The 27,813-nt window shown below is 36.1% G+C and overlaps 1 protein-coding gene and 1 long non-coding RNA gene across 3 annotated transcripts in view; one reads left to right on the forward strand and one right to left on the reverse strand.

Moving 5' to 3' along the window:
* Positions 1-27,813, forward strand: part of LOC129783759 (uncharacterized) — a 73,873-nt gene that overhangs the window by 10,781 nt on the left and 35,279 nt on the right. The window lies entirely within an intron of this gene.
* PDLIM3 (PDZ and LIM domain 3) lies at positions 1,273-26,326 on the reverse strand. Of its 2 annotated transcripts, XM_005230841.3 has the most exons (8): positions 26,044-26,326; positions 20,062-20,213; positions 18,089-18,173; positions 11,503-11,570; positions 8,005-8,268; positions 5,191-5,318; positions 3,959-4,070; positions 1,273-3,198 (listed from the first exon to the last, which is right to left on the reverse strand). In XM_005230841.3, exons 1-8 carry the CDS (start codon positions 26,134-26,136, stop codon positions 3,009-3,011), a joined length of 1,092 nt encoding a protein of 363 aa, XP_005230898.1. In that variant the 5' UTR covers positions 26,137-26,326; the 3' UTR covers positions 1,273-3,008. The 2 variants fall into 2 exon arrangements, with proteins under 2 accessions (XP_005230898.1, XP_005230899.1); XM_005230842.3 differs by lacking the exons at positions 8,005-8,268; positions 11,503-11,570 and adding an exon at positions 12,007-12,194 and having other exon boundaries at positions 26,044-26,313.

Genomic DNA, 27,813 nt, shown 5'->3' on the forward strand with positions numbered 1-27,813 from the left:
GAAATGTGGTTGAAAAACTGAAAGAAGTTATTGGGTGATGGAAACAACATTGTTTCTTTTAACTGCTTTAGACAACTTTTTAGGTTTCAAATTGTTGGCAACATTTCAGCATTACTTAAAAGACCAAAAGGATTTGTCTTGGAACAATTGATACAAAAGTACTGCATAAATTAATCTGTATATTTTCAGATGCAATTCTTGGCTTATCCATTTGGAGTATTACAGTTTCATACAAGTTTTTTAACATCTCTCAGAACAGCCCTGCTGTTTACGCAGCAGTAGCATAGCTGGGGAAAGCTTTTCACACCTGTTGATCAACATCTGAAGAGTCGAGATAACAAGCATGTGAAATCACACTTCCTATCTTTCTCTCCATCTAAATATAAATGCCATGGCTCTCTTCGGCTTGTAATACATATATAAAAAAGTCTGGACACAGCTGAAAGGCATAGTAGTGTTAAGCTATCATGATTTACTGGCTATGCCATTCTTAAGCCAGAAGATAAAGTAGATAGCTCTTTAGCTGGACACTGTAGAGGATTTGTGCCAGGAACCACTGACACCCTACTAAGATAAAGAATTCAGCCTTGAGCACGCAGTAGAGAGAATTGCTATATCTTTCAATCACATTTAAATCTCTGTATTCAATTTCCTATTTTTCTCTTCTATCAGTATCAAGGATTTCAGAATCTGCATTAACTGAAATCTAAGATTTGCTTTATGTTATATTGGTGTAAAACTTTTCATATTAGGTCAGTACTTGCAATTAGATAGGCTTACCTTCTAATTCTATCAAAGTCATGTCCAACCTCAAACCTCTCAAAATAGCACCATGTGATGATGCAATCCCACTGAACTTTCCCCAGAGTTTTGGCATCAGGTCATGTTCTGTGACTTTCTTTTAACCTAACAGTTTTTGTATCTACATTTCTGAGAGTTTCCCCACATTTCAATTGATATGTTTGGCCTGGAATTAGACTGTCGCGAGACAGGTGAGTGTTACCCTACTGATGATGTGTAGTTGCAATAGTTTCAGGTCTTCAGTTTTGAAAACACATGATCTCATTCAGTTTTAGAAAACTAATTTTGCCCAGATTATATCCTCAAATGCCTAATGCAAAAGTTGTGTTTCATTCTTACCAGCAGTTTGATGAATCCGAAGCATAAATGCCAAACTTCTACTATTGCGAAGTCACTTGATACTCACAGTTTCTCATTTTTCATACCAGTTGAAAAGAAACGCAGAATCTTTATTGTATGTAGTAGATTTATTTTTACCTTCAGGTACTCCACAAAGAAATGAACATTAAGCAAATAATTTAAAACACCAATGACACTTCAGGTTTGTAAAAATAGACATTATGTGCACTTTCACTTTCAAAAGGATTTTCAGATTTATTTTATGGGTTTTATCAGTGGATAAATATAAATGCTACACAGCCTCCACGATACATGAGGAGCAGAATTATGTTTTGCGCCCTCAAAATAATTCAGGAACTAACCTTTAAAAGAGTGCAACACTTTTTTTATGTCCACTTTTGGGATGCAGACATAAACTATAAGTGCAGTGACTCAAACATTTTTTGAAACATTTACATTCCAAACTGATACTTTAAGACATTTTGAAAAGTCTTCAAATATGTGGACATTGTATTTCAAGCTTTTGGACTCATCTGAATTTTAAAAATAAATTTGAAGTATATACAGCTTATTATTTTGATTCCATGTTCTTCTCAGATTTTAAGTTTCTTATATTGTAGAATGGGAAAATATGTAAGATTGCTTGCCACTGAGTTGTTAATTTGTGCTAGCCTTGTAGACTTGATATAAAATTTTGTAGATTTTTCTACTTTAAAGCGGGTTCAAAATACCCCAATGAATCATTTATTAATTATGTTGATATTTTTTGAAAATACTAAGGTTTGGCTTGTCAGTTAGGTGTGTATATGTAGCTGGCACCTACCTGAAAGCAATGTAGCCCTTAAAAGTTTCAGAAATTGATTTTAAAACCGCATTCCTTCAGCCTTTTTTTCCCTTAGGCCTTCACCAGGCTTTTTACAGAAGATCTTTCATTTGCATATTTTAAGTTACATTTATTTTTAAAGTTTTCCAAGTTTTAATTTACCAGCAATAAAGTTATTATGATATTTTCCCATTGTTTCTCTTACGGAAATTGAAGGATGGACAAAACCCCAGTACCATTTTCTGCAGAAAAGTTTTAAAATTTACTTTCATTCTGAATTTGCAGTGAGTTCCTATTAGTGTAGGGTTTTTTTTTCCCAAAAACAATGTATGTGTGTGCATGCTTCAGAACAATTTGCTGCTAAGTGATGTGAAAGCTGATTTCATTGCAAATCATTAAAACAACATAGAACTTCTGTTTTGCTTCTTACTAAACAGTCTTTATTATACTAGCCATTTTAATGTATGACTTGATATTTATTCCTTATCACAGTTGCTGCATCAAAAGTTTAAGTCAATATAACCCCAAATTTAAAGCAAAGTAAGCAAAATCTATTTTTGACATACATTAATGGTAGTTGAATAATAGATGGTGGAAGCAGACATGAACCACTGTTTGTTTTGTACTATCCGTGTGAAATAGCTGCTTTTCTAATGATATGTCAAGTTTCTACATTTGTTAGGGCCCAGCCTGTAACACTTTGATGACTTGGGTGTTTGCACAGATAATGTTGTCTCGATTACAGCACCTATGTACATGTTGTAGTAACCATGTAACACCTCAGCTGTTACATTTTTTTTATTTCAGTACAGCTCTTTTAGCTGATACTTCGTTGAGTTATACCGGCAACTTCAAAGGCAATATTTTAATAGAATTTTACTGGTATAGGATGCTACTGCTGACTAATAGGGACTTCCACCTCCCTCAGAATCCCACAAGAAAAGGTTTACAAGCTGCTACTTCGGAATCAGGCAGAAGTCCTGACACTTCTAAGCTGTTAATGACTTTTTGTGTGCATGCATATATTTGTGTGTTAATGTTAAGACTAACATTTTGGGTAAACGGTAACTGCTTCATATCCCTCTGGTGGCCTCATGCGAGCTCGTGCATGAGCTTCACAGTATAGTTGGCCCTCCACAAAGAAGTAGCCTTTTTGTTTCAGGTTGAGATTGCAGTCAGAGCACACAAAACATTCGGGGTGCCGGTATTTATCACGTGCCTTCACCACTGTTCCTCTATATGGAAACAATTAAAAGAAAAAAACCCAATTAATTCATATGAATGTAAAGTGAGAAGAAACTACAATATGACAGAAAATTCATTCTAGGTATTTATCTTAAGGCTTTTAGATTGTTCATCTGGTGGTTTTGCCAACTACTACATAATTTAAGGTTGGAAGCTGAGTTTGAGTAAGTGACATAAAAAGCCATAGAGTTGATCTCATAGTTCAATAGTTCATCAGAAAACTAGAGCTTGAGGAAACATCTTACTTTGGTTACAACACAGAAAACACAGTCTAAGCTATCAAAGCGGTGACAAAATGAGTTTCAAAACCACATTTCTTTTTTCACAGTGACTGTGTTCTCTGAGCTCATCATCATCTGTGTTCTTTGCTGAAGTTAGTGATGTCATTCGGATAGAAATCTGGTAGTTTTGAAATTGTCCCACAGAAGTTTCTGGGTACTTACATTGGGCTGGGAGAAAGATGTTTTACACTACAAAGAAACTTTTGAGATTTCACAGTCTGAGACAATGCAGCACAGGTAAATGCTGGTTTTGTTATGTATGTGTTAATAATTGACTTGCAAAAGGTCCTGAGAATAATTTGTGATTTAGAACAATATATTTCTACATCTCTGTTCTCTAGAAACATTTTTCTACCAGTGCAAGTGGAGACCAAGACCACCACTTGGAAAGCATTCCTGTAGTCTGTGGTGGTGTTTGAGAACATGTGGTTGAACAAGACATTTCTAGAACCAAAAAGAGATAACTTACAGAATCCCATTCCCACACTTGTCACACAGTGGCACTTTCTGGACACCAGGCATGGCAGTAGGTATCTTTGTTACAGGTGCTTTCACGCTTCTTGTACCCACAGGGCGTCCGTCTGAGAACCAAAAAAATTCCATTATGTACAGACTAATATAAAAGCATCTGATGCAGTAAAATAGTTTTCCTGTAAATACACTTCTGGATGTGTTTACAGGCTTTCACTTATATCAACAAACAATGAAGTTTCTCTATACAAGTTTAGTGAGCTAGATTCCAGCTCTTTGGAATTGGGAAAAATATTGTGTAGCTGCAACCAAAATGTAAGTACAAAAATTATTATATATATAGTGCTCTCTGTGTCACAGATATCATCTGATTCTCTGATAGTAGGTCTTGGGTATAGAAGGAGAAGGAATAGGATTCGGCTTTAACATAGCAACATAACATAGTCAAGACCTATTGTTAGAAAGCTTCTTATTTATATAAATAACCATACAACAAATTCAGAAAGATTAGTAACATGAATCCCAAACTAGCAAAATACAAGAAAATGTCAAGCAAAATCCCACAATTTTATATATATATATATATATACACACAATTAGATGCATTTATCTCTTCTCTGGTAAATATTGAGACAGAAAAATTAAAATTTTAAATATTTATCTTTTAGGTTACTTTTGATTGTATTTTGTTCTTTACGCTTACTGTAAATACAACAAACTTGCAGCCTTCAGTAATGCTATTTTGAAAACTTTTTCATTTGAAGGGAACATGACTGTAAATTATATTGTGGTCTTCAATTTTTATTTAGAATGAGGAGGGGATGGGTAAAACTTATTTTAGGAGTTGGTTTAAATTTCTCTTTTCCTGGATGTGGAAGGGAGCGTTTTCTTACTTGGTGTCATGAGTACATGCAGCTTGTCCCAGAAGTTCTCTCACATAAAACTTTCTGATATTCAGTTAAAGTCAGCTTTGTACATTAATGATCTAAAAATCTGAGAGGAGATTCTTAAAAATGTGATTAGCACCCCCATTTTATTCACACAGGAGATTGCTAGCTATACAATCAAGGTGGAAAAACGTTAGGAGGCTGGTGTACTATCTGTAAGATTAAGAATTGGGCTTTCAGAAATTCTTACAGCTCTGATCACACGTGTTTTCTCCTCAGATTCCCCCTTCCCACAAACATTTAAAAATGCTTTGAACAGGTAGAATATGTCATTATTAACCACCTTCTTCGGAGACTAAATTCTGGAGGACCTTAAAGGACCCAGACTGGCGAGGTTGACTGGGCTCCTCCTGGTTGGCATGCAGCATCTTGTACACGTCAGACTGAGGCACTGAGTTGGGAGCTGGGTCACTGTATTACAGGGAGGAAAAGCAGGTAAAGCAGTTTAATAAATGTAACTTCAAAGCAATAACTCTACCAGACATAGAATATGATTCAGGAAACTAACATAAATACTGTGTGTTTCTACTACTGAAAGACTTTCTTCCAGGTAGCATTGCTTTGTATAGCCTCTTCTTGATCTAAAAAGTGCTGAAAAAAAAAATATCTGTGCAATTGTTGAAACAAATAAATCTACAAACTCATGAAAGTATTTCCATAGTTACCGTTCTGGCTCTAACGGCATTTGGAAATAGGCCAGTACCTGTGTTTAACCTCAAAGCAGTTGCATTCCTGTAACCAGTTGCTGTATTGCCAGGTGTTCTTTGGTACAGTATCCAGAAGTTCTATTTTCACAGCAGCTGGCCTCAAAAGTGTTGTTAAAGTCACAGCTCATATCTTTACGTAGAGCCAGCCAAAACCTAAGCAAACAAATCTTTTGAGAGAGTATCATGATGTGAAGGTGTTCTTTGTTTTCTCTGTTGGCTCAATCACTAGTTAATATAGTGCTTATTTGGCTAAGATAATTGTTACTAATTTAACCTATGGAGATGACAAAAAAGAGTGAAGTAGGTATAGTACAGCAGGAAGCATTGTAAGGTGAACACTGCTGAATGGAAATTATATTTCTTAATTTAATTAGAATGGGACATGGCTTACTTTTTGTAACGCCAATTTTATCATAAAAATATCAATCATTGTCCAAACAACAGCTGATGGTTGAATTTCTGATGACCCAGGAGCTAAAGATTTTACTGAGAATATTTCATGGTGGTTTAAACTGTGCTGAATGTTTTAAATCGATCATGATAACTAACATCCTAAGTAGATGAGAGGAAGAGCAGATGACTATATGCACTGGCAGGAATTAGGCTGAATGTGTGGCATCTGTAAATTTCAAACTGCTGCTGGGGCTAATTGAAAAAGTCCAGAGTATACTTGGATGAAGTCTGTTACCTCACTGCTATATATATATATAGATGTCTAGGTTAAACTTCCTGTTACCATTGGTCTCCTACTGCCTGTTAAAACTTAGGTAAGTTTCCCCTGGAAATAAGCAACTAATTCCACAAGGAATTAGACTGGGTTTTGCTTTAAATGGTTTGATTTAGTTCCCAGGGTAGCATTTAAGCTGTCAAATGGCACAGTAAGAGTAGCAGCAGCTGGGCAGTGACCCCGGTTGCTTATGTTAATTGTTTGCATCTTCATCAATCAATAGATTTCTCTGAGCCATCATCTTTAAACTGGTGAATAAACTACCACTTTCTTCTCTTGTCATAAGTTTTTAATGAATAGAAGGAGCTTAGTTTTTCAGTTCTCACCAATGGCTAATCAAACCCTTGATTCTCTCCTCTCTACTGAAATATTCATAGATATCAGACAAGTGATAATACAATTACATATAGAAGGCAAAAAACCAGACACAAAGGTGTAGATAATATTTTTAAATGCATACATAGTGGAAACCAATCCCACAACAAAAGAGACATTTCAAACCTGTGTATAGAATCAGTTCTTGAACTGGGAATGCCACAGACATTTGTGAAATCTGATTACTCTGGGCTTAATTAATGGTTTCAGAATGAAGAAAACCCAAATCTTTCTTTTCTCTACTTGTGATTGAGTATAAATGTTAATGCAGTAGACTAACACTACTCTGCAAAGACTTCATGAACTAAGATTTTCTTTTCATCAGATAGGGTTAAACTAAATACTTCTATATGAATATGATTTTTATAGTTAGTAACAGTCCAATTGTGCAAGGTGCTGAAGAAAGCTCATTGGTGCTTATTTAAAATATTAGTAATTAGCTTTAGTTTACACCATACATATAATGAATTACATTAATTACACAAAAGTACTGTTGTGAAACAGAAAAGTAAGTTACTATTGTGCAAAAGTGAATATAAAGTAACGTGAACAATGATTTGTCCCTTGAAAAAAAATGGATAGTGTTTTAAAACTTTTTACTGGGTAATCATCATTGTTATCCAGATACGTAAGGTGCCTACCTGACTGTTAGTCATTGCAATGGATGGAATTCATTAATCAAAGATGGATTAATAAGCCTACAAAGTCGATTCCGGCTCTTTTTGGAAAAGAGCTAGTTGTACTGAACAAGTTAACCTGAATGAGAGTTAAATACCTAGAACACTGTAAACATCTGCAAGATTTCCTAAGCTTCATAACCTGAATTTCAACAGTTGGAATAAATTTATTATTAATAATATGTTATTAGATTAAGATGAATAAGTTATTAAATACTTGTTAAATAAATAATTATAATAGTTTTGAATTTTGGAGGGAATGAGAATCTTGATTTGGAGTGGTCAGTCAGCTAATAGTCCAGGTAGTATAATCAGTTTTTATTTATTAGTGACAAATACAAGATTCTTTCCTATGAAATATTTGTTAATTCTGAAATCTCCTTTAATACTTTTGGTTAAAAATAGTAAATTACTAATATTTTAACAAAAATATTGAATGACTTTGAATGACTTAGGTTTTTCCTAACCCTTTAACCAATTTTCATTAGAAACAGTGCGATATTATTAATGCTTTTGTATATTTATAAATATTAAAGGTATTTTTCTACCTTTATATATATATCTTTATATATATATTTATATCTTTATATATATATATCTGCTCTAATTACCTTATTATGGGTGTTTCCCCCAAAGCTGTAGACACTTGGCCTTGCAGTGTTTCCATGATATTGTCATCTGAGTACAACTGCATAGGTGTGTTAAACTGAGCGTGCACGATCTTGACACCGGGAAGCTCCATTTCCAAGGGAATGTTAGGGGCCATCTTAGACACTGCTTTCAGCTCGCTAGGGCAGATAGAGCTAACCGTGCTAATTGAAGAGGGGGTACTGCGTCCACTGCCACAGTCAATCCCCGAAGGAGTGCTGCATCCACTGTGTTAATAGCCAGGTTACAGAAGAGTGTGCAATGCATATCGGATTATAAAGAATAAAGACAAAAGTACAGGAATACGGTGATGTTAACAGGGCTGAAAAGCATAAATAGAACAGATACAGAGAAGCAGAAGTATAAAAAGCAGAGAATAGCGAAAGTATGTGTAGTCATTGAAAAGTATTTTCCTGTAAATATATCAACGCCAGTTATAAAGCAGTCCTTGAAATTCTGGCATGCATTTTCTTTAAAGACAGTAAAAATTCTTTGATAAATTGGATAATTCAGAACATAACATTACTTTACATTTTTAACTACCATTTACAAAAGGGTAGCTTACAAAAGTTATGTGAGTTGTCCATGTCGGTGACAGAATAAACACCTGCAGTACTGGAATCCGAGACACAACATTCCAGTACTGTACCTCACAACCATCTCGGTCCACAGTTGAAGAGACTACTATAAATTAGTGTAAAATGATGAATGCGAATTTTCCTAGATTTCCTTAAATCTTACAATAAGATATTAATCTTTTAAAATGAGTTTAACAATATATTTCATTTTTAAAATATTTGTTGAACATTTCAAAGAAGAAAAGATAGTAAAACAGCCAGGCTTACTTTTGCATTTCTAAATTACAGTGTTTCCAGTGGAAGGTAAAGTGGTCCTTCACAAGAACAATGGATATGTATTCAGAGAATTAATTTTACTACTTTTGAAGTAGATTTTACATATAATTTATATATAACAAAAAAGATGGACAGTTTTTTAGAAATACTGATGTTGCTTAGTGTCACTGAAGAAAGGCTCTGCACACTAATTTGACATCTCTTGAAAAGGATTAGTAAAATAGTGTGAACATTAAGCCCAGTCTTTTTCAGTGCCACTATTTTGAACACTTCAGTCTTTTCTCCGTAGCACCTCAGAGGCTTTCTTTGTTATGGGATGTTTCTTTGCTGTTGCTGTGTAACAGCACATCACCCAGGCTCTCCACAGTCACTGGTTACATTTATGTGATATTTGGAGCTATGAGATGATAAATGCTTAATCTCTTTCCTCCAACCTGCATGTCAGGGCAGTGGTTTGTTCTTTCCAAGCTGAATGGTTCTGTGTAAACCTGGGAGAATACTCCGTTTCCCAGTTTGATCATACAGTATTCTTTCTGCCCAGTAGCTACTCTTGGGTGGTGAAGGCAACCCAAAATTCTCCCTTTGATTCAGAGGGGAATTTGTGTAGGACCACTTTCTCAAAAAGGTAAAGGGAAATATATACTCCACCATCAAAGATATATCAAAACAAAGCTAATACCAGAAATAGTGGGCAAGCATTTAAAGCAAAAGTACAGTTTGCATCATCACCTAGCATGAGCCAGCCAAAAACTTCACACGGGGACAACTTACAAATTTACCGTCTTGACTTATTGAAGAATCAAGACCACGTTTAGATCCTGCAGTAGAGTAAGTTTTGTCAGTGTTGATAGTGTTAGTAAGAGGAAAGTAGTAGGAAAAGGCTAGAAAAATCACAACTCTTGCTATGAGCAGCCAAAGTAATGTTAAAACAGAATATAAGTATCAATAAAATAGAATTATATATTAAATATATTTTCCAGTCAGTTTTGCCAAAACTGTTGCTAACATCCAATCTGTTAGCTCAAACCCTCAGTCCAGAATCAGCTCTTCTTTTAGTCAAAGTCCTATTTAGCCTCAGCTGCCTGTCCTAAAGGATATTTACAGTCAATCAAGGTGGCTGTTTTTCGATGTGTTTAGCATGGGACATCTATTGAGCCAAACTGATGAAAAAGTAGCAGACAAACAGTGTGACAGCCAAGGTTTTGTAGATGTAACTCCCTGCATCGGTCATTCTGCAGTTTGTAAACACAGACTTCTCCAGTGCTAGAATACCTGACAGCTAACTTGTATTGCTGCCAAGTTAATTTTCGCGGGTTTTTTCTCTACCTGAGTTGCTGGAAAATGACCGTTCACTCCAATATTTTCATGGAAAATATTGTGTAATTGAGGTTTCTGATTTAGGCACTTAGGTTCCTGATATACTCATTTGAATCTCTGTAAATCCGATTAGGTATCTGTAAATGGTACCTAGTGGCCCCAAAGTCAGTTTAGGTACCGTATGTAAGTGCTGCCTATGGTTAGAGGCCATGCATGTTTGCTAAGGACTGGTTTGTCACTTAACCTGTATCAGGATCAGACTGCAAAGAGAGATGGGCACTTTTCCTCCACTGCGGTGGTGTTCTACATTGATAGCTCTTGTTCACAGAAGGATGGGACTCTACCCATCTTCTACAGTCTCCTCTATCGCTCAGGTGGTTGAAAAATTTAACACATCTCACAAAACTGATAATCCACATGAGATTGTCCTTTGAACACATGAATTAATTATCCTGTTTTTTCTGGTGTAGTTTGCGAGACTTAAATTAGTATAATTGAAATGCAGTCATTTTAAACTTTTAGAATGAAATGCAGAACACTGAGTCCACTGGTAAAAACTGCTACTGCTAGCAAGGGTAAAGGGTAACATCACAACATATTGCATCACTCAAGTGCTTTTGAGCTTCTTTTGCGTTTAGCCACAGTTTGCATTGCTTTTCTCCCCCTCTATGTTTAATAATGTAATTAATAGTAAATGAAGCATTTCGTTCCCAGCTATGATAGAGGAATATTACACTAAAATGATGGATGTAAATATATAAGCTTTTCTACATTTTACAGCTTTACAAGTCTGTGGCATCAGATAGTTCTATTTTAGCTCTGCATTAAGTTGCCTTCTGAATAGAGGGCTGCTGAAAAGCAAACGTAAAATCTCTGAATGGCCTAGATGATAATTTTTATCACTAGCTATCTTTCATTTAGCAAGTTAACAGATTATATGTATTTCATTTGGCCAGAAGAATTGCAGAGTGCCATAGATTTATAAGTATACAATATCTGGTGCTACACTGTAAACTGAGTCAGGTTGACGAATACAGTTACTTCAGACTTTTTCCAATATAATTGAGATGGGAGAGTGGACCTGCTTTCTTTTGGAAACAGAAATTTGAATTTCAAGCCTGATCTCTGCAAGTAAACCATTTCATATTTTATTTATTTTTAGTGTTAGCCTATATACTACTAGAAGTAAATTTCAAATGCATCAGTATGCTTTATTAATGTGAACGGTGAGTATCCATTAAAAAATAACACCATGCATCCAAATCCAGCACAACACTCAGAGTTGATAACCTGCTTCGGCCTGAGACTATGAAAGGTTTGGGCCGAATATTATGCTTGTGTTCAAAGTAGTTCATATCCTGTAAAGAAAAGAGGGTTAAAATAACTTTCTTTGGCCTACAAATGCTTATTTCTAGTTAAAAATTATCTAAAGAAGTTTTAAAATTCTAACAGTGAATTAACCGTGTTTAGTTTGCACATTCCTGGTACTCAAAATACAATCGCTTTAGTGTTCAGAAACATTCAGAGTAAAGCGCAGTTATACGAGAAGAATGGTAGGTAGTGCTGCAGCCCAACATAGAAGGCAAATTTTAGCTACCTGTGGCGTTGCTACTATGGTGCTGAATGGATAATTTTCTGTTGGAAAAAATTGGCTTCATTTATCACCATTTTTTTGGATAATCAATAAACTCATTATCAGAAAAAACAGCAAGAGCTGGACTTTCCAATTGAAAACGGAACAGATAGTGATATACCACCAATGACCATGTATCATAAGTAAATGCAAGTACTCACTTTTGTGATGAGTTAGGAATGAGACCCCTCAGTTGTCCATGAAGCGCATCTTGAATATTGCCAGATGAATACAGCCCAATTGGAGAATTATAGGAGGAGCTCACTACCTGTCTTTTGTCATCAATATTTGCTGCTGCAACAAAAGGCTGGGCCCTTCTGTTGTGAGCTGTACCAATAGGCTTGAATTCCTGTACATGATAGGCAGACAAAATACACAAAGCTACAATGCACACCCAAGCTAGTAATGAGTAAATCTGACATCAGTATTGTTAATCTCTGCATTTTTTACTTTTGTGATTTTGTTAATTTTTAACTGGTGCAAGCATTTTTCCATGAATTTTCTGTATGTTACTTAAGCCATACACATTCAGAGACTATTATTTTCCTGCCTCAGGGCAAACAGAAGGCAGTCCACATTTGTAAATAGTGTGTAATTTAAAGAAGAAATGGGAGGGATGACTATTGTACTAACCTGTTGTATTGTCCTCTAGATTTTGCACTGTTTACATTCCTCTTTTAGAAACACTTCATGTAGTTAGCTTCATTGCTTTGCTTTAGGGCTTATCTCTGGCTTCTGCATTTTTGTTGCATAATGATAAAAGGGATTTGCAAATATGAAGCTTTTATTGTAAATGTCTTGCCTAGAAAACACGTAATTTTTAACACCTCTTTTAACTGAAATAGTCTTGAATGTCCATCAGTTAGAGGATATTCTTCTGAACTTGTTCCATACTTTGAAGCATATCTGTGCATCAAAACCTGTGACATTGTGTAATATAATGTGAAATCATCAAAAATAAGGAAAACCCAGAAATGGGTAAACTGGAAATTATTCTGCCTATGTTTGTTTATTTCTGGAATATGATTTTGTTCATTGTTGACCCAGGAAATTTCCTCCAGTTGTGGAAATCATAGGGGTAAAATCTGGAAACAAAATCTATGCTGACTTTTCAGATAATTTAAATGTTCTGTAGTGATTGTCTAGGGATGATAAAGACTGAAGAAAATTCACTTATTGGTATCGTGCATATTTAGTAAAGCCTCCTTTGAGTCTCTGTCAGCTCAGGTCATCCCTAATCCACAGAAGAAGAGACTTTGGAAAAAATAGTGTTGTCACTACTGAGGGTTTTTTTTTTTTTTTCCCTTTCTGTGCTAGTGGTGAAGAACATCTGCAGCTGTAGTCCATCACCTTGTCCTGATGTCCTGCAGTGCTATTTGGAGACAGTGCTGCAAGAGCACTTTAACTTCCATCAATATGGAATAAAAAGCTCTTGTTCCTAACAAATAGGTCTCTACAATCTGTATTGGTCTCTTTAGAGACTGGAACTTGGAATGTTAAGATAGCACAGGTCATTAATACTTCAATTGTTGTAGAAATCTTTGCGAGTTCTCTGATTTGGCTTTGGGTTTGAGTGTGGTTGGTGTACTAGGAACACATCTGCAATACTATAGACCATTTCTGTATTTATGATGCTATCCCGCTGTGTGATATGACCTATAGTCAGTCTAAGTTCTGATACTGCTGAATATTTACTTCAAATTGTTGAAGCTTGTAACTTAGGTACTGAAGATTTTGGCTTAATCGCTGTGTACAGTTTAGGCTGTCTGGTATTTGCCATCACATATTTTTAATGGTGACACAGTCAACATTTTCAGCTTTAAAATTACTCAGGTGCAATTGTGGTCTTTCATGTACATCTTGCAAGCTGTACAAACTAGTCTCCTTGTTCTGCAAAATAAAACTGTAAATTTTTGATGCAGAAATGCCTTTTTTAGATTACCTCAGCCTTCAGGAATGTTAGAAAAAATTCCAGTTTGAAAAAATCTATTACCAAACCCCGAAATAGATATTTGAATACTCAAATCCACAGAATAAATCAAGATAATAAGGGCAAGTTAGATAAGTATGGGCACATTTTTGACATATGTAGATTTTTATTCAGTTCTCAGAGCAGTATTTCCTTTCTCAGACAATATCAAATCTCTGTTCAAAGTTTTGGTGAATAATTTATATAAATTATGAAAACCTGAATGTGGGTTTGCCCTTTGTTTTCATTTGAAACAACAGTTTCAGAAATATATTTAGGAACAGACCTAAAGAAAAGTCATGGATATATGGAATATGCAACCATAAAATGCAAACAGTAAAAAGCAGTTTTATTAAATGAAAATATTTAGCAGCATTGCATTGTAAGAGGCTACTGAAAGCAAGAGTCAGATAAATAAGCACAAAGATGATATTTGCAATTCCTTGGTTCTGTCTTAGAGAACTGGGTTGCAGTTAACAAAATGTATTAGTAAATGGAAATAATCTACTAGTGTTTAGAATCATGTCTGCTTAATGAAAGACATTAATGTCAATGTATTTAAAATTGATTTAAATCCATGTATGATACAAAACGAACAAAAACAACCATGAACATTGTAATTCCATCCTCTTTTTTTAATTTCTTGTTGACAAATGAACAGCACAGAAGACATGTGGCACCGTAATAGCATGTTTACAATATAACAGTTGTGAAACAAGTATTTGCAGTTAGTTAGACTTAGATTCCATTTTCTTTTTAACTTATCTGTTCATATAAAATGTCAGTGACAGAACATACAGCAGCAAAAATAGTCCAGCTCTTGTGTTTATTGGATCTCATTGAATCTGAGAAAAGTCCTCCTTCAGTTCAAAAGCTAAATGAGAACTGGAGGCTGTTGATTCCTAATCAGGAACATTTGAGAATTACAGTATTTAATTTCTTAAATTTTTTCCAGATGACTGATGGCCTTTCTGCAGGGCTAACTACATTTTGCATTAATATAGGTATCAGGAATAGAATGAATGTAGCTCTCAAAATCTGTAGAAATGCTTCCAACATGGACCATATGATGGCATTCCTTGGGGATAATTGCTGACAGTATACAAATGTTTACGTGTTGGAGGTATCATGTGGCTAAAATCTTTATCTCTCAATGCTGTTATAGAAGAGGGGGTAAGTCCTCAAAACTAGACTGGCACAATTACATTGTTTCAAAACTTTATTATAAGTGGTAACAGACTATAAATAAACTTTTTAGAATAATGAATTGGGATTTTTTTTAGATCTTTATCCTTATCTATGTGTATAGTATATTTATACCTCCCAGGAATGTATAATGTCCTTCACGGCCAAAAGCCTGGTCTCACTGAACAAAATGTTCAAAGGCAAAGACAGAAGCAAAAAAGAAAAGCTCAAAGAAAAACAATTCAAGAAATTGTGGTAATTGAAAGAAAGTCATTTTAGATGATGTTAAAGGGATTGTAACTGAGAAAAAATTTACAGGCCATGGTATTTTTTTACATTGACAATGCAGCAGAAAGGATTTAAATTTTTTTCTTGTTATAATATACTATTATTATAATAATAATAATTAACAGTTTGCCATTTAGATTGTTTTATTTTCTCGTTCTAATTATATTCTTTGAGAAATTTAAGTTCTAAATTGCTTTTATACAGGATACAGTGTGACTCTATTAGTAATACTTCAGGTAGTCTAATAGTGTTTAGCTGTCATGCTATGGGTTGCTCCAGACTAACAACATTAGGTGGCTGGTTTTTATGTGGGAATGTGTAGCTTTCAGGAGTGGCTCTCAGTCAGCCACTTATTGCTGTAATAGTCATTGTAATAACAATTACTAGGATGGTTGCCTCAGTTTCCTCTTCCCAAAGGAAAAAAACAGTGGGAACTTCCATTGTGCTATGACAGTTGCCTACATCAATCTCCAAATGACTCTTTGAGGGTGCTCAGCCTAATGCAGAAGTTTGGTACAGTGTAAAGGTTCCTCGTTCCACAGCTACAAGTAGGCACAGTATTTATCAGTTTTCACATAACCACCTCCAAGAATCTGTAGAATAATGTTTGTTGATTAAAGTTAAAGTGAGCATTCTTTGCCCAAGTATTCGGCCAAATTTGTGAGCAATCTAAAATATGTTTTACTTTCATTTATAGCTCTCTGTTATTAGCTTGCAAATAGAAATTAGATTCTTACTGAGAAGATGATATGTTTTCATCTCTTATTGTTACTTAGTTGGCTTATAATGTACCTTAATGACTTTTGTCAGACTTTTTTAGTGAACTTTGAAATGCCTATCTGACAAGGGTGAAAAAAAATCTGACTACATTTATAATACATATGACTTTTAATTAATTTTAATTATTATATAAATGGAGGAAAAGCTTTTTGTAGAACTCAGTGATTTCCCAGTTCTGCACACCAGTTAATGCATACAATACTTTTGGATAAACTGTTTTTACAGTTGAGGTAACACTACAGTGCTTTTGGATTTTACTCCATTTCTATGGGCTTCAATGTCTTAATTTATAATTGGACTTCAGCAAACTCTAATAGGATGCCAACATCACAGGTTATAGTTGTGCAACAATTTGTTATCTCAGGTTAAAGAAACTTTGATATTGTTCTGTTTTCACTACTAGTATACACACTGCTGGGTCTCATATGTTGTGACTAAATATGCAGTAAAACTTAATTTAAAATTTCAGCAATTGTAGATTATTTTTTTTTCCACAGGGAGATCAGTGGTGGATGTTCTTGCAGGGAAGAATTTAATCTAAAATATAAATCATCCCTAGAATGGTTTAGCATGTTTGTTTACAAGCATTGCTGCCTTTCTGAGGCCTGCTATTTATTGAATATACTCAGTACTCCTGATTTTCCTAGGAAGGGAAGCCAGAGATATACTAAAATGAAGAGTTTGGCTATTTAATCTAGGAGAAACAGTTTTTCTGATTGCCCAATGAAGACTCTTTTCAATAGTCTGCCAAGTAGCACTTAGTAAAAACCTGTGATTTGTTTTTAAGTAACTACCCTTTTTAGGAATGTAGCTTTCATGCAAAGGGATTACTCTCCAGTCATACATGCCTACATGGTTTTCTTTATAGCTTTTTTAGTGAATTTTTTCTGTTGCTATTTTACATGTATCCTAGCTATTCCACAACGATATGCATTTAAAATAGTTTTATTTCTTCACTGTACTATCTTCTACTGCTGAAGAGACTATGTTATTTCTGATGAAGTTTGCTGTATCACCTAATGCAAGTTTTTGGATTGGAATGTAGAGAAAGAACTGGAACACTGAAATACCATAGTTATGTTTGGGGGTGTCGCCATGAAAACAGGATTGGTGGATTGCGTGGGATTTATTGAAATGGAATCTGCACTTACATTTTTTCTAGGTTAGCACAGAGTAAATACTTTGACATACTTGCTTTGATCCTGGCCTTCCAGGATCAGCAGAGTGCTCTTCCCTCCCCCCTCTTGAGAGAACAGCAAATGTTCATGTAGGTTAAAGAGGAATGACAAAGGAATAAAGTACTAGTTGTAGACAGTAGTTAGCTAATTAGCTATTAACGATGCAGAGACTTCGGCTCATAGCTTTGCACAAGGGGCTGGGTGTGACTTTGAAAGGAGAGGAGGAGTTCAATTGATTGATTTGGCTTTGGTCATATACAAGGATCAAGACTTTGCTGGTCAGAAGTGTTGAATGGTTTACTTATTGATCAGTACACGGGAGTTTTACAAATTTGTAACTTCCAGGTCTGTGGTGTAGTATAAAAATGTATGGAAGTAAAGAGACCCAACATTAATGGATCTCTCTATTTAACTGACTGTTATATCAAAATTACTTTTGTGATGCGATGAGTGCATTGCTTTGATACTTGACATTTATTCCTGAATGAAGGACTTCCTTATATGATGAAGAATCTCTGTTGAAAAAGTTAAAGCAACTTAAACCATATCAGAATAAAAGGAAGTATTTTCTTTCTGTAATAAAACTATGGTGATATGTAGTTTTAAAGGAAAATGAGAATGTGTTGTAACTTGTTAACATTTTGTTTCTGTTAATATCTGAAAAATCAAAACCATCCAGTCAGATAAAATGATATTCAGATCTATCAAAATTGTGGTTGTTTGTATTAGCTTAAACTGGCAGATAATGCATGAAGTGTTATTAAAAAAATTTTAATGCCCACAAGGGAGATAGAGTGTAAAAGGGTGAATAGAAATGGTTAGGTAACTTTTAACAATTCATACCTGTGGTTCAGCTTCCAAATTTATCTTGAAGGGATGTGCTTTACCATCTTCTGAAACTTGTGGGGACCACAATTTAGTTCCTGACCTAGAAAGAAAGAAAGGCAGGATTTAAATAACTTGAATTTGTATAGAGTTGTATATGTCCCTGTAAAATATAATGCAGCTTGAAAATTTGCACTTTGTTCTGTGCTTTTTAAATGTTTTGACATAAAAATACTTCAATGATATATACTGTGTACTGTATGTAAACAATATATAAAACTGTATTTACTTTTTAAGAAATTAAGTATGCTATGAACAATGGGAAGTTACTTGTTAGCAGTTACCAAAGGGAGAGGGAAAGGGGAATTAGTGCCTTTCTGACCTGAGCTGACCAAACATTTTACAGTTTTGTTTTTTGAATGGTTGATAGAATTAATGTTGGGTCCTTAGACTATTTTGCAGAAATAAGTGAATATATTAGTAATAATCCTAAACCACAACAACACAAATGTCTTTTTTTATGATAACAATATCCATGTAAAGCCTGCTTTTCGGTGTAGGAACAAAATCTAGGTATGCAGAGTATATGTGCAATTGTAAATAAGAAATTGCACAGATGATTCTTTCAAGTCATCTAGCCAGAGGTAAATACTATGCAAATATCATAGAATAATAGAGTCATTTAGGTTGGAAAAGACCTTTGAGATCATGAAGTCCAGGTGTTAACCCAGGATTGCCAAGTCCATCACTAAACCATGTCCCTAAGGAGTGCATCTACAAGGTTTTTAAACACCTCCAGGGATCGTTCAGTTACAATTCTGTTTTCATTGACAAAGTGAAAGTTGGCAGCTAATTTTAAAATAGTGTAATGTTAAATATTAATCTAGTTGCTTGTTATATAAATACAAATATTTTGCATTTAAAACATATGCACATATTTCATAGGCGCAATTACACTTGTATGTTGAAAATTGCTTCCTGAGAGTTGCTAAATAGCATATAGCAATCTGTAATAGAACCTAGAACTAATGGTAGGAATTTTTAACTGTGGTGTGCGCTGTAGTAATTAGACAGTGCTTCTTTCAAATCCCACCCCATTCCCGTTCTGTATTTGGAAAGAAATTATTGTGATCAGCTGTAATAAAGTGCTGTGCCTCCCTGAGGGCCTCAGGTCAATCAGAGCTGCCTGATTCTTGGAGACAGCTGGAAGTGTGCTAGGTGATTCTGATTAAAGGCTGAGCAAGCTCAGGTAGGAGATGTGAAGATGTAGGTTGTTTCTCTTGCTGGCTTTAGCTGAGAGAAATCATAGCATCATTTAGATTGGAAAAGACCTTGAAGATCGTTGTGTCCGACCCGTTAAATGAATGCAAAAAGATTCTGGACTCTTGCAGTTTAGGTAAGAGATGTTTTTTTTAGTTTTGTTTTGCTTTTAACATTGCTTTGAGAATCCTGTGGTTGGTTTAATACGTTGTGGCCAAAGAAGTTGTCTTTAAACCTCCTGCTTTGTCACCCCTTATGAAAGTCTAACACGATGTTTCTTCCTTTGACTGGGAGGATATACTGGCAGCTTTGTGATTGGGAGCAGGAGGAACACCTGTGGCTAAGGGAGTGTTAGAGCAGAGTGGTAACTGAACAAGTGATGGCTAGCTGAGGGGTTTATTACTTCCCCAAAATATGAAGAACTGTTTGTTTACTGGCGGCAAACATAGGACTTGTGGAGTCAGCAGAGGCAGTGGGTGGTACAGCTCACAGTTCAACAAAAGTGGTGAGTAGCCTGAGGGAAGCTATTCTTCTTGTGCCCATGGAGACATGTTCTGGGGAGTCTTGTCTTATCTGGACTTGGTGAGGTAGGTCTGGGTGCCTGTAATCTTAAAGGTTTTGTGAAATTATCAAAAACTATTTTAAAGAGTTACACTATATAATAGTTGTACTGTCTAGCTGGTTGGTTGGGTAGTATCTTCTTTCAGTAGTATGTAGATGTGTACACATACCTTTCTATTTTCAAACTAAGCTGATGTGCAGCTGCTTTGATTCTCTCCTGGGCATCGTTATGTGTCATGTTCTCTGTGCTTAGACCATCAATAGCTACAATAACATCACCAGGGCACAAGTTGGCAGCTGAAGCCTTGCTTCCAGGTGTAATCTGAAAAAAAATTAATAAAAATTAAGCATCATACATACCTGAAAATTGATAGAGAAATAAACTTCACCATGCTGCCCTATTTCCTATTGTGTTAGGGAGGGAAAGGGCCTGTAAACAAGCATATGATTGCTTACAAAAATGAGTTCTTAATTTTGCCAGGTCCTCTTGCAGTTCTATTCTCAGATCACCATATAAATGTTTTACTCATCCTAACTTCAAATTAGATGGAAATTATCTTCATACTTCTGCATTAAATGGTTTTCACTCTGATTTCTGTAGTTACTGTAGCTTGTCTTTGAATCTTCTGTCTCAACTACCACTGTGTAATTTGCTAGGAAAAAAACCCCGAGTTAAGTTTTTCCCTTACAACTCCAGGCAATAGCAGAAGAATAGAACTGTTAAGAAATTGTGCTACTTAATGTTCATGTGCATGATATGCCATTGTCAGGATAATACAGAAAGCTACCTGAGGTCTTACAACATTTAAGGACAAATACAGCAGTTAGTGTGTTTTCTGCTAGCCTGGCCTCTCATGTTGTGTTGCTAAGTAATCAGTAATATGCTAATAATACTGAAATGACATTTTTCTCTTTACTGATGTCTGATCCAGACTGTGAACTCTTTAAAGTGCTTAGCTCTAAGTCCTGTTGCATTTGAGTAACAGTGGCCCTGATCCATCATGGTGATCTCTATGGTGCAATTCATACCTCACAGAAATGTACCACCGTCAGTGGCATTCATAGAAATAGCCCTAAGCTTATCTTTCTGTACTTACTCTGTTGATATTTGTCTACATCATAGTTAAAATAATTGAAATGCAACTTAATTCTGTTTTGAAATAAGTATTGTAGAGAGACCTTAGATGCTACTAAAGCTTGTTCTAGAATTCCAGGCCTTTATTTGCAAACAGGTGACTTCTCATATCACCATACCATTTAAGTAGATCTTTGGCCACTGTGTGGGATTTAGGTCCCTTAAGTGTGTATTGCTATTTTAGGTGACCGTTGATAACCAAGGTAGCAACATGAAATTGATGGATGTAGCACATAAGCTTCTGGAGTATGGTCCTTCTGGAACAGCAGAACAGAGGAAATGGCTTGTTTCATTCAAAATAACACTAGCTGCTTATTCTGAAGTTAATGAATTGCAGTGTGAAGGACAAAAATGTCGATGTAGTCTTGCTTACAAGAGCAGTTCTCTGATCTGTGCCGTATATGAGGTGAAAAAGCTATTGGAGAGAATTTTTCTCACCATGTTCTGCAACATCCAAAGCAAGTGTGGTCTCAATTATTAAAATTAATTAAGTGTTATGGAGGACTGGAAAGCATGCTATGGAAATGTTCTTCAATTCCAGTGTTCCCCAGTTTTCCAGCAGAGGAAGAGACTAAGCTGCCCAGTATAACTCCAGTATGTTCTGAACCCTATCTATGGTGAACCTGGCAGACTTGTTGCCTCTGAAGATGACGGTACTAACTGTCAGCATAAAGCCAAATAGAAATATTATTTTTAATATGTTACACTGTATCAGTATTGAAATAATGACAAAAATTAGCCAAATAGCATAATTTTCTCCTCTTTCCAGCTGTCCCTCTCTGTTAAGTGGGTCTGAATGCTCCAAGAACTTGCAGTTTGTTTTGTGGGCTTTTTCTGCATTCCAGCATGTAAACTTATTTTTGATTTCACTGGAACAAACTGCAATGCATGTGTTATTATCAAGTCAGGCAAACTTTCCAAATAGGTATTTGTGACCAGCTGGAAGCTGTTAGCCCCTCACACTCCAAAAGAATGGATTCGTGTACTGCGTGGTCAACAAACCGTTAAGGTGTCTGAATAATCTGTTTGAGTATGAATCAAGGAAGTTGCTCATAAACTCTAAGTCTGAAGACTCCAAAATTGTCTGTTTCTCAGACTTCAACAGCTCTGAGGGTAAATGAACTACACTGGCGCTGCTTGTATTATTGTGAAAAGACAGGGGTAGAGGTACAATCATGCTTGTCCCATTAACCTGGGATGGCTCTGACTTTGCTTAGCATGTTGTGGACACGTGTGCAACGAGAAATGGCAGCAGGATTCCTAGCGTCTGAGTGTGGGTGTTGATGCTCTAATATCCCAAATGGGCAAAACTAGCCATTCTTGGTTGCCTCTCAAAAGTAAGCTTGCTTGAATAAGTCTTTTACAGGTTACTCAGTAGATTATGCTTTCTACGTGTCACAACAGATCCTCTGCTGTGTCTGTGGCATACTGCAGCAATGTACGGAGATGGTGATCCTGCCTTATAAAGTAGCATATCTGTCTAGTGTGGTACGTTCCCCTGCAGCTGCGCTGCTAGTAGAGCCTAACCCACTGTGTCGCTGGTAATGCACAATCCACTGGATTGTTCTAGCATGCTGTCACCAGCTGTGACAGTGTGCTACTATATGGTTGAATGGGATTACCGGCGTTTGGAGGGAGGAAGGAGGGAGAGGGCCAGGAGTCTGTATTTCCTACTCCTTAGCTGAACTGATTATTGCCAGGCTTCTGGGATGTGTTGTTTGGGCCTTAACAACTTGATGGGGGTGCTGAGCTCTACTTGCCCAGGGCTTCTGCGGTACAGAGTTACCTGCCTTTGTATAATCCTTTCCCTCATCTGCTCTTCCTGGGTTTGATGGAAAGGGCTGGAGACTGGCTGCTAGGATGTGGTAGGAGGAATATGGCTGGGTGCCAGCTCTTCTCAACATTTCAGGGGGAAGTCTCGACTGTTGCTGATGGGGAAGGGGAACAAGCGAAAGTACTGCAGCCTACATTTTACAGGAAGGGACCAGTTTGCATGTTGCAAGATCACGCTGTATTGTGGGTATAATATTGATATTGTGGGTACCTCAGTAATGTAGGTGATACTGTTTCTTAAGGAACTTATTAGTGATGCATTAAACGTGTATTGTTAACACTCAGAATCATATTATGACTGTAGTGTTTGTTGCTTGCTCATCCTGGCTTAATGAGAAAGATTCTACTGGTGCTTTGGGAAAATTTTTGCCTTGCTCTTCAGGACATGTCTGTATGGCAAAACTCCTGTATCCTAGGTATCTCAGATTTGGATAAATACAAATGTGAGCATTCAGATGTTGTCAGGGACTGGATAACTATTTAACTATGTGAAGGGCAACGTCTCCCATGAAACTCTGAAGAAAACCTCCCTGCATCTGTTAGTGGACTTGTGAAGCTCATCATGTTACATCTTCATAAATATTTCAGGCTCTGTGTTTTCTGAAGAGAGCTATGAATGCCTGCAGACAGGGTGGCTAAATATAAAATTGAGTTATTATAAATACTTGCATTGTGATCTGTAAAGGTTTATATTAGAATAGAATTTAAATCTACATTTGATAAGATTTCACCGTCCCCTCCAGCCTCTACAAGTTTGTTGTTCCTGTTACGCTTTGTTCACTATGACTTGCATTCTAGGATTGCATTCCTCTAAATGCCTAACCCAAAATATTATCTTCTGGACTGAATAAACTGAAATTATTCAGATCCATTAAGACTAGGATTTTGATCAGTTTCATTGATGTAATTTCCTTGCATCTATGTAAATTCCAACTACTTCAAGAAAAGTTTTCATTATTTCTAGTTCGCATTGTTTCTGACCGTAATAGAATCTGAGTATCCTTATTTTTAGTCCCCTCCTATTCTTTTTACTCTCCCAGTGAACATGATCTGTGGTTTTTGCATTTGATTGAAACAGTCAAAACAACAGAACAATTTCTGGATAGGTTTCTTGATGACATCTGTTCTTTTGACAGGTAGTTAATGATCTCTTATGTTGTCTGTTTCTCTTGACAAGTCCTGGTAAAAGCTTTCTCTTGTTGAACAAGGACTATAAGCAATCAAACTTCACATCTTTCCCATTATTTTATTCAAAACGTGTTTAAAAATAATTTCTATTTATTGTTTTAATGGCAATTTTTTTTTTTTGTCAGAACAGTTAAGCCAAATGTGAATGGGCTGTTCGTGATACCTTATAAGAAAGGAACACCTAGGCCCCCAGAAAAGGCAGATGGATCTTGCAAAATATTCACTACTTCTTAAGGGGTACTGCATGAATACTTCTTTAGGGATTCTTCTAAATGTGTGCTGCAGCAACAAAAATATTAATTTTAAACAAATCTACCATTAATATTCTTGAACTTGAGCTAAGCAAACATGTTATTTTTCTCTGTGTGTATTTTATTTTGTAGTTCTACTTGAAATGTGACTTTTGAGCATTTTTGTAATATGCTAGAAACCTATGACTTATGTCTTGTGAAGCATTTGGTAGGTATGAGTCAATTGCAAAATAATCTTTAGAAAGTTACATTTATAGTAACATCCTTTGTTATTGCAGTTTTAAACTTTGTTGCACTTAATCTAAACACAAAGAAAATACAAACCAGACACCGCTAAAATATTTTTCATTAGAGATAATGGAAACTATTTTTCTTTTGGAGGCCCATAAAAGGCAATGAAGGCCCAAAAACATCCAGAGATTTTTTTTTCCTTTTTTTATTCAATGTTTTTGTCTCCTGTTTCTTCAAAGGCTTTGCTATGTCCTATGAGTATTTTTTATGAACATGACATTAGCTACATACAGTCAAATAATAGCACTCTGGTTTACTTCTGTTTAAATAATTTTTTTTTTATGCTTATATAAATCTGGAATAAGTAATCAAATGAAAAGAATTTTTGCTGGTATAATATGTGAAAGGTTGGTCCTTAAACCTTCTACAGACTCTTGTTTAGAAGCATATTTACTGCAAGACATCACCAGCGGTATCCATCTTTCAAGGCTCTTGATGTTTATTTAATACCAGGCATAGTGTATATATTGAGTCATAGTGCAGGGCTTTGAAGAAAAAAAAAAGCATTGGTGATCTGGAGGCTCATGGAACACACATGTGGTGTGTTTGAGGTTCTGAAAAGCAGCAAAAGTAAAAGGAGAACTAATTCTAGTCTGATGTGGATTGAACACGATTTTCAAAATATGCAAATTATCAAAATGACATATCCTGTCTTTTGGGTAGATCTATGCCTGTAGGTGCAGGACAGCAGGCAGTGTTTTATATGCTCCATTCATTGAGTAACTGGTTTCTTAAATAAATTTCAATTATTACCTCAAAACCCATGAAATAATGAAGGCTCGGATTCCTGCTCTTCCTTAGAGGCTATGCTAAATTATGTTTCTAAATATGGCAGAAAACACCAAAGAATGATCTCCTTCACATTCAGAACTGGATAACTTTCTAATAATTCACAGATTTAGCATTCCTGAAAATGAAAACCTTTACATGTGTAAAAAAGGTGCTGTTGCCTTTGATGGCAATAATCAGAACTTGATTTAATTAAATGAGAGTCAGATCAGTCTTGTAAAGTTGGCGCGGAGTTTGCAAAGCACAAACTTCCAGACATGAGGACCTGCTGCCAAGCGGTCTTGTCCCCCCGTGATCACAGAGGCCAGTTGTGAAAATGATAAAAGTAGGGTCTGGCCTTTAGTAGGCTCAAAACTGATTTTCTTATCTGAATGCCTGGGGTAATCACGCCGGAGTTTTTCTGCTGCCAAGGCACTTGAATTGAATTTTTTAAGGCATAAGTAGAAATGCAGTTAAAGTGTCAGACCAATAAAGCAGTCCCAGGAACATGTCACACAAAACTTGTAAGAACTGTTAGCATTCAGCTGGCTCTCCTCAGAACTAGCAACTACTTGCTAATCTGCTCACAGCTTCATCTGCATCTCTGAACACCAGAAAAGTAAAGGGCAAAACCCTGCAACAACTAATAAATGTGAAAATAGAAAGGAAATGGAAAGAGTACGTACCCTCGTTATGATTAAGGGTTGGTTAAAATCTATTCCTCCTGAAAGCCTGAATCCCCAGGGTGCTGGTCCTTGGAGAATAACGTTCTGTGGCATTGTAGATAGCTTTTTCTGGGTTGCTGTTCTTTTTTCCTTAGGTCTGTGTGAGCAGCAGAACCGTAGGGGGAAGGGTGCTGTCAGCAGAGCACCTGCCGCACAGGGCAGCTGACCTTGTATACCTCTTAGGAAGTTTTACTCATCCCACAGCTGCGGGTACTGTGCTTTATCCCTGCTCTTTGGGTGACGTCAGCCAGTCCCTCGACTTCTCCACCCACAGAGGGGAGTATCAAACTCGAACAACTAAAGCCTGAATGCTGGAAAGTTTGCAACAAATACATCGTCTTTAGCTGCTGCTTCAGCGTCCCCCTCAGCCCGACAATCAGTAAGCTTCGGGATGCAGTGTCCTTCTGGTTTCTTAAAGCGACCCTGTTGCTCGTTTGATATCTGCTGCTCACATTGCTGGTGCTGTTTCAACTATGCAATGCAGTGCTCTGACTTTGTACACAATTCTCTTTCATGTAAACAGAAATATATATATATAAGGCAATTCCCATCCCAAACTCTGCTTTGCATCTTCTTTTATTTGTAATATTTTATTGCACTAAAAAGTCCTTCAAGCCCTTCAGCTGAGTTTTTAAGCTACAGTCACTTGAGACCATGGCATGCACCGACTCTAACGGCTCGAAAAAATCTGGACTGAGGTCATGCATATTTCTCATACTGAGAAACACAGTATTAGTTGGTGATGTCTCTTCTCTTTGTAGAAATCTCGGCTTCTTTTAAGACAGTTGCAGATACCTCCTGTTGGTTGTTGGTGTTTGCTGAATAAATGCTTTGCACTCCTTTTGGTTTTCTTGCATCAGCTTGATCAGCTTCATTCTGACTTCCGTATCCCTTAAATTTTGTTCAAAAAGGGATAGAGATTTTTTCAGTGATGGTGTACGTGTTTGCTCACTTTCATACCGTGGTGTTACAGATTTCTCTTTAGATGTAATATTAGCAAAGTTAATATGTGTATGGGTGACGCTTTTTAAGCATCTATTTGCCCAAAGTTTGACCTGTTCTAGGGCAGTATCTATAGCTCTCATCAGCAGTGGTGTGTTGGGTCTGTTTTGGCTGTTTTGTTGGGTTGGGTTTTTTTTATCTTGCCTCCACCTAAATGAGTGAATGGCAAGTCAGTGAGAGCTTGGATAGAATAATAACTGATGAGAGATATATTTTGGTGTAATAACATTACACATAATTTTTCTACCTTTGCAGAAAGTTTCTGGTTGGTATTTGTTTGTTTTGTGTTTTTGTTGATAGTGTTTTGTGTGCTTTGCTGTTTTTCTTTTGGGGCTTTTTTGATTATTTTTTCCCTTTTTTGTGTGTGTGTGTTCCTTGTGGCAGAGGATTTACCGCGCTTTTTCACTTTGTGCACTTTCCTTTCTTAACTAGTTGTAGCTTGCTTAAAAAGTCTGATGGACAAGAAAGAGCAGTAAGTGGGATGGAAGAGTAAAATGCAGGTTCAAACCATTCATGTAACTTCAGGTATGGGCAATTTGTTCATCTATAGATTTCAATATGAAATTGGCTTCCATCTCTAACTTACTGAATGTCCTTAACTGTGTGTGCTGCTGATGTCTGCGTAGTTAAAGTCCTTCTTGGTAAGATATCTGAGTTTTGGTGTTGTGGTTTTTTTTTTTTTTTTCTTTTCTGGGTTGTTTTTGTTTTTTGTTTGTTTGTTTGGAGGTG

The sequence above is a fragment of the Falco peregrinus genome, chromosome 2, assembly GCF_023634155.1.
Source record: "Falco peregrinus isolate bFalPer1 chromosome 2, bFalPer1.pri, whole genome shotgun sequence".
Taxonomy (NCBI): Eukaryota; Metazoa; Chordata; class Aves; order Falconiformes; family Falconidae; genus Falco; species Falco peregrinus.